The sequence below is a fragment of the Gigantopelta aegis genome, chromosome 10 (assembly GCF_016097555.1).
Source record: "Gigantopelta aegis isolate Gae_Host chromosome 10, Gae_host_genome, whole genome shotgun sequence".
In the NCBI taxonomy this organism is placed as follows: domain Eukaryota; kingdom Metazoa; phylum Mollusca; class Gastropoda; order Neomphalida; family Peltospiridae; genus Gigantopelta; species Gigantopelta aegis.
Window position 1 is genome coordinate 52,189,981 of NC_054708.1, and position 8,066 is coordinate 52,198,046.

The following is an 8,066-nucleotide window of genomic DNA, read 5'->3' on the forward strand; positions in this document are numbered from 1 at the left end:
AATCATGAAATTCAATTACATTCCATGATTTCCAGGACGCATAAGAACCCTGTATATATTTAATATATATGTTTGTTGTAATAAATTTAACAGTGTTGTACTGCATCTTTCATTGACCCGAAAAAATATCCCAAGTATGATTTACTCACACTAATTTTCCAATCCCATCAGATATGGGACCATAACTAAAAACCTGGATAAACCCCTGATTTAGGTTCTTTTATTCACAACAAATTTGATTTTGGAAATGTCTGCAATTCCAGCCTCAATTATATCCCCTTGCTTCACAGGACCCACACCAGAGGGCGTTCCTGTCAATACCAAATCTCCAGCTTCTAAAGAAAAGTATCTGCTGATGTAGCTCACTAGATACGGGATACTAAATATCATGTCTTTTGTGCTCCCATTCTGTCTCATCTCGTTATTGACCTTTAACCAAAGATTGACGTTTCCTGGATTTCCGAGTTTTTCTTTCTCTATGAAGTCACCAACGGGACAGGACGTGTCAAATCCTTTGGCCACCGACCAAGGTTGGCCCTTTGTCTTAGCCTCATCCTGAAAGTCTCTAGCAGTCATATCGAGAGCGAGAACGTAACCGCCCACGTGGTTCATGGCGTCTGCTTCAGAGATGCAGGAACCTTGTTTACCAATCACAATGCCAAGTTCTACTTCATGATGAAGAGAAGTGCATTCTGGTGGAATCTGATAAAATATAAAAAATATATATATAGTTTTTATCCCTTGTTAAACATACAGATGTATATAGTTCTAGCCCATATATGGAACTACATGTAGCATTAAAAAACACATAGGTTTTATTTAATGAAATGCTGACTTAGGATAGAAGCATTGTTTTAGAAATTACACATGTAGCATAAAGTCTGTGATCCAACAAAATCAACTAACAATGCACATGCATATGAACTCAATTATACAAAGAAATTTTTTTAATTTTCTGTTTCACTTGGGGGCAAAAAGCTCTTTTATCGTTCATCATCAGTTTTGTTTGTTGTTTTTTCTTGTTACCTGGAGGGAGTGGGACGTAGCTCAGTGGTACAGCGCTCGCCTGATGTGCGATCAATCTAAGATCGATTCCCGTTGGTGGACCTACTGGGCTAATTCTCGTTCTATCCAGTGCTCCACAATTGGTGTAACAAAGGCTGTGGTATGTACTATCCTGTCTATGGAATGGTGCATATAAAATATCCCTCGCTGCTATTCGAAAAAAGTAACCCATGAAGTGGCAACAGCGGGTTTCCTATCTCAATATCTGTGTGGTCCTTAACCATATGTTCAATGCCATATAACCATAAATAAAATGTGTTGAGTGCATCGTTATATAAATCATTTCATTTCAACTTATTTCATGCTGATATCCAATTAAGGTTCAAGCACACTGTCCTGGCCACACATCTCAGCTATCTGGGCTGTCTGTCCAGGACAGTGGGTTAATTGTTAGTTGGTTAGTGGTCAGTGAGAGAGAAGAGGGTGTAGTGGCCTTACACCTACCCATTGAGCCCTTAAGAACTCACTCTGGGTTGGAGCTGGTACTGGGCTGCGAGCCCTGTGCCTACCAGCCTGTAGTCTGATGGCTTAACCACTGCGCCACCGATAAATCATTTCCTTCCTTCCTGTTACCTGGATTGTCTGCCCCTGAGAGACATAAGCAGTTGATGGCTTCAGAAAGAGGATCGGTTTCTTAGGAACAGGGTTTCCAAGTTCAGCCGCATGCTCACTGTAAAAAATAAAATAAAAGTAAAAAAATAAATATCAAATAAAATTCAAACAAAACAACTCACCAAATTAAAACTTAGAATTTCATAAGCTTATTGAACATGAAGCAAATGAAGTTTTTGTTTTGTTTACTTTGTTTAACCACACCACAAGAGCACATTGATTTATTAATCATCAGCTATTGGATTTGGTAATTAAATATATAGTCTTAGAGAGGAAACCCGCTACATTTTTCTATTAGCAGCAAGGGATCTTTTATAGACAGGATAGCACATACTACAGCCTTTGATATACCAGTCGTGGCATACTGATTGGGACAAGAAATAGCCCAGTGGGCCCACCAACAGAAACAGGTTTCTTCTTTAATACTCCAGCGAAGTATTACACTTACTACACTAATATGTGAAACACATAATGCGACTGAACTTTTCATCAGCTGCTTTCGAGACGTTTCGGCCCTACTACACATTCGGCCCCAGATGTTTCGGCCCCATAACCCTAGTCGTTTTGTCTCCGGTTATTGTTGTTTCATTAAATCAAATTATTCAGTCACTTGGGTTTTGTTATTAAATTTTATCGTAAGTATTGTAGTTTCTTTCTTTCTCTCTTTTTGTGATTATTTCTTTTTTTTAATTTAACATAATATCTGAGTGTTAAAGAATAAATAAGAGTCAACCAACCAAAACTGTATTTAGCTTTGATAATCCAAAAATTAACATATAATTATTAAACTGATTTTGTTTGTGTAAATACAATTTATTAAATTGCAATAAATTGTTTTGCGTTTGTTCTACTTATATTTCCATATTGACCCTTCCCATAATAGGGGCGCTTTACATGTGGCTAGAATTGGAACCACTGATGTTTGACGTCAGTAGGGGTTACATGTGTACAGAACCATATCATTCAGGGCTTGTGCTGTCGGTAGCCAAATTAGCCATTGGCTAATTTAAAAAAAATGGCTAATGAAATTTGCAAGTGGCTAAAATTTTGGCTAAGCCATTTTCTGTCTTCTGATGTGAACAAACGGTTACATAATCTATCAGACACCTCAAACATAATAATACTACCAAATATTCAATTAGCGTAATAGCGATCTCGCGACCGGTAACGAGAAACGGTGTCATGCAGAATACAGCGTAGGCCTTATGTTTGCTTATTTTAATGATCACGGTTATTAATTTTAACTGCATGCATCAACATGTATGACAGCAATGTCTGGAAGATCTGTAAGTTATTGTTTTTACTTTGTAAAGTCTTTGAACCAAAGTAATAAAAACAGACCGACAATGCGTGTCAATTTGAATACACATGCTAGTTCAGTGCCGAAAGACATGTAGGCTATCTCAAAGGCTTTGTGTTCAGCCAGACTGAGCGAAAACAAAACGTTCGCTAGACTGGTTTGTGCGCTTCACGTTAAACTGAATGGACACAATATGGCTAATAAAAATTCCATTTGGTTAATATTTTGGCTACAGGTATTTTTGACCCAGGGTGAGCCCTGATCATTTATCAGTGATATTCTACATGAACGCGATGACATACATGCCTATTGACAGTATTGTATGTATGTATGTGCGCGTGCACTGGATGTTATTCGACAAATTAATGTTACAAATTTGTATTTTATTTATATTATATTACCCTAGTATGTAACCATCTAAAGTGTTACTATAATAATTACAGAATATATCTGTATACACGAACACTAGATCACCGTATATTGCATTAGGGGCCGAACATGCACTGGGGCCGAAACGTCCTGACACCCTCAGTCTACAATGCATTTTTGTAACCGCTTACAATGATAAACTACAATACTTTACATTAGGTACAATTTTAACAGTTTTCTTATTTTCCCCACATACTGTGAACTATTTCAGTCTCGTTTTAATCATTACATAAACAACGTTAAATGTGTACCTGTAATTTCTACCAACGCATACTATCTTTTTACCAAACTCGACGAATCGTGCAATATTCCGTGTTGCTCCTGACATGGTCAAAGTATCAAAGTTCTCAACTAGTGTAAAGTGAGAGTTATCTTTTCTTTGGGCATTACGCAGTTACCTCTCTTATACCACTAAATGAATGAATGTTTAACGCCACCCCAGCACTATATTGTACCTCAAATACGTTTGTTAAATAACAATACCATAGCCTACATTGGTTTGTTATTAATAATCAAAGGGGTGGGATGTAGCCCAGTGGTAAAGCGCCCGCTTGATGCGCGGTCGGTATGGGATCGATCCCCGTCGGTGGACACGTTGGGCTATTTCTCGTTCAGCCAGTGCACCACGACTGGTATATCAAAGGCCGTGGTATGTGCCATCCTGTCTGTGGGATGGTGCATATAAAATATCCATTGCTACTAATGGAAAACGGGGCGGGTTTCCTCTTTAAGACGATATATAAAACTTACCAAATGTTTGACATCCAATAGCCGATGATTAATAAATTAATGGGCTCTAGTGGTGTCGTTAAACAAAACAAACTTTTTATTATTATTATTAATAATCGACTGTTGGAAAAAGTTAAAGTCACTAGAGCACATTGTAACAATGGTTTATAGCCATAACCGTCCAGATGTCCGTCTGTAGTCCTTCCCATAGGAAACGTCTTTTTCATACTATGGAATTAACTACAAGTTATTTATTTCTGAGCCGATTCTTTTGTAAATTGCACACAAAAATAGTTATGATTGTAGGAGGATGGGACGGACTATAATTCTCGAACGGCAGAGTGCATTCTGGAATATTTAAAGTTTGTTTTTCTGTGATATTAAAAGTGGTGGGTACATGGGTCTACCAAGCATCAACCCACACTCTATACCAATCTAATTAAATCTACCTATATCTTTTTATCCTCACTTTATCTCTTTTAGTCTATATTTTATTTCCACTCTGTTGTTGCTCTATTTCGTTTTAAAATCAAAATGTTATATTATTTATAGATTATATAATGTCCGTAAAAAGGAAGGAAGGAAATATTTTATTTAACGACGCACTCAACACATTTTATTTACGGTTATATGGCGTCGAACATGTGGTTAAGGACCACACAGATATTGAGAGGAAACCCACTGCCGCCACTTCATGGGCTACTCTTCGATTAGCAGCAAGGGGTCTTTTATATGCACCATCCCACAGACAGGATAATACATACCACGGCCTTTGTTACACCATAGTGGAGCACTGGCTGGAACGAGAAATAGCCCAATGGATCCAGCGATGGGGATCGATCCTAGACCGACCACGCATCAAGCGAACGTTTTACCACTGGGCTACGTCCCGCCCCTCCGTAAAATGGATAGGCCCCTATATCGCGTTTTGCGCCTAAACTCTTCATATCTTTATTGGCCAAATAATCAATGTCATCTATTAATACCAATCAGAGCCGCTCGAACATTGACTCGGAGCTTTCTGCTTTGGTACAATGCAACCTACACGCGCAGAAACGTCAACAAATTCATCTGCGTCCAAACTGGGTGGGATTTGTTTTTTACTGGTTGGCCGCATTGCACATGTTTCATTTTGTCTTAGAACTTCTTTTTTCTTCTTTTTTAAAACGAAAAAAAAATCTTCCTTTTCACGCCTAATTCCGTAAGCTTCGATTTGCGAAATTATTACGCGATTTAAAAACAAGCAGACTACATATTTAGTTTAGCATCATGTTAAGCCAATAAATATTCCATTCACTCTATACCGAGACCATTTCTAATCCGGTAGAATGGCGTTCTGTGAATGAACATCGCACAAAGCGATCGTGATGGGGCAATTTGAGAAAAGGATTGAAATACGGGGACAATTTAGTCTGGTCAAAGGATGTCATTTGCTGCCGTCCAAATTCCCAGCGAGGAGAACTAAATGTTCACGTTAATGGATTCCTGATAATGGGTATCCATTGATAACTTTCTGCTCTTTTTTGGCGTGGATTAAAAAAAAAAATGTTTGGCTTTTCATTTGAAAGAAAATATTCTCTGATTCGATATTGATTACATAGTATAAGAAGTGGCAAAAACTCATTTGATGTGAATAGAACGATTTTATACTATTTATTTGCCGTGTTTATCCTATTTCAAAAATCACAGGAGTAGTGACGTAGTTTTTTGGGATGTAGGGAGGGAAGAGAGTGGTCACGATGGTGGGGGGGGGGGGGCTAGATTAAAAGTGCATGGTCCTTTAAAACAATGTATGATGCTTCTGTTTTAAACGTAGTTTTTTGCTTGAGAGATCCATGTCTGTATGTCCGGTGTGTTTTTGGTATTCATGACGTCTGTAAAAATTCAAGACACTATCTCTCTCTCTCTCTCTCTCTCTCTCTCTCTCTCTCTCTCTCTCTCTCTCTCTCTCTCAATATCTCATATATCTTTATCTGACGCCATATAACCGTAAATAAAATGTGTTGAGTGCGTCGTTAAATAAAACACTTCTTTCTTTCTTTCTTTCATATATCTTTAATACTTTTAGGATTGTTAGTGTATCTAGTCATTTTATACATCGTTTTATTGGTCATCCTAACGTCTGCCTGACGCCATATAACCGTAAATAAAATGTGTTGAGTGCGTCGTTAAATAAACTATTTCCTTTCCTTCCTAACGTCTGTAATTTAAGTTTAAAGCGCGCGCCATATTTTAGATTAAATTGGGTTAAACACGAATGAATGATTCCTAATGATATCCCAGAACGAAAAAACATATCAACTACTGGATGTGAAAACCCCACACACTGAACAGAGGGAACCAAGCAAACAGCTCTCTAAAATTTATGTGTGTATTCAAGTGCCTATTTTTTTAGTTTAAAAAAAAAAAAAAAAAAAAATCAATTGGGTTGCCCTTTACACCAATTATTTTAGGTGTCCTACACACACACCCTCGCCTTTACCCACCCACCCCAAAAAAGCTTGGATTCGCCCTGGCTGAATCGTCAGAATAATTGACCATTCAGAAGACTGATCAAGAACATAAGAACACACTATTTGAACATTTTGCACTACATGGATTACCAGGCCAATTGGCAGGTGATTATGCACTTAAAAATATCTTCCATTTGTCTAGATGCGGGGAAACGTTAACTTTTCATGAAAAAATATTAAAATAAATAAAGGACCCAAAAAACACAAAATTTTCAGACAAATTAAAAAATTCCAAGAAATGTAAAAGAATCAAGTATCTTCAATAAAAAGAAAAGAAAACGTTTTAATTATTCGATTACCATTATACCAAATAGTTCATAATAGCAATGTAATGTACGGTTAGACGATTAAACAATGAATATGGAAGGTTAAAATATAGCCGTCCCTAGCTTGTGACTTCTTATGGTTTTCTGTGGGACCATTGTTTAAGTCAGCTCTTCTTCTTATTTGAGCTTGGTCCTATATATTACATAAAGCTTACCGTGTTAAAATTGCACACCGCAACCGGCCTCGGTGGTGTAGTGGTTATACCATCGGACTTCTGGCTGGTAGGTACTGGGTTCGTATCCCACCTGAGGCAATGGGGGATTTTTCATGCCAGTACCGGCTCCAACCCAGATTGAGTGCACCGCTAGGCTAAATGGGTAGGTGTAAGGCCACATACACCGAGTTTCATCCACTTCACGGGTGCGATTATGGGTGTGTCTCCCGAGTGTATGACCCCACATGGGGGATGGTTACCCGGCATGCACTGTAGGTTCCGTGTACCCCGGGCTCGGGTGATACCGAGACAGCTTAACTGACAGCAAGCGTGGAGCACGGACCTGTCAAGTAGTCCCATACCGAAATGGAAATACTGCGGCTTCACCATTCATCTCATCATCATCCATGTTTGTAATGTCCTTTTTTTTTTTTTTTTTTTATAAAAAAAATGCCTTTGTCTGTGTGTTAAATGTTTGTGGCGTTTTAAAAAAAAAGAGAGAAAAAAAAAAGATTGCACACTGCCACTAATTCAGTATAATTTTTATGTCAGAATATATTCTGTGAAAAATACAACATATATTGAGGGGGTCGCGTAACTCCAAGTTTGAGTAAGTACTCTTCCTTGACAACTAGCTTGCAAAACAAGATCAGTTTTGTCGACAATGGACAATGTCACCCTCATATCAGAGCACCGCTTCGTGTTGCTGTTATACAAGTAGCAGTGTACCACTTTCACAGTTGTTGTCAGTTTATAATATACATAACAAGTAACTACAAACCAATGGGTTATTTAAATACTATAGAAGTAAACTTACTAGTAATCATCAGCGAGCGATTTTAAAAGGGATTTTAGAATTTCGTGGTGTTGGGATGGGTTGTTTTTGTGTGTGTGTTTTTTTTTTTTTTTGTGTTTTTTTTTTTTTTGGGGGGGGGGG

General features: G+C 37.9%; 1 protein-coding gene across 1 annotated transcript; it reads right to left on the minus strand.

Annotated features, from left to right (window-relative positions):
• Positions 1-169: 169 nt before the first annotated feature.
• LOC121383928 (acylpyruvase FAHD1, mitochondrial-like) lies at positions 170-3,749 on the minus strand. The gene is made up of 3 exons (XM_041514029.1): positions 3,658-3,749; positions 1,639-1,735; positions 170-702 (listed from the first exon to the last, which is right to left on the minus strand). The coding sequence occupies exons 1-3, from the start codon at positions 3,732-3,734 to the stop codon at positions 211-213; spliced, it is 666 nt and encodes a 221-aa protein (XP_041369963.1). The 5' UTR covers positions 3,735-3,749; the 3' UTR covers positions 170-210.
• Positions 3,750-8,066: the final 4,317 nt, after the last annotated feature.

Excerpts from the sequence above, each read along its gene's own strand:
- LOC121383928 (XM_041514029.1), bottom strand. The coding sequence starts at position 3,734 with ATGTCAGGAGCAACACGGAATATTGCACGATTCGTCGAGTTTGGTAAA. Across the intron at positions 1,736-3,657 it reads TGCGTTGGTAGAAATTACAG|TGAGCATGCGGCTGAACTTG; the intron begins GTACACATTTAA and ends TATTTTTTACAG. Across the intron at positions 703-1,638 it reads CTCAGGGGCAGACAATCCAG|ATTCCACCAGAATGCACTTC; the intron begins GTAACAGGAAGG and ends ATATTTTATCAG.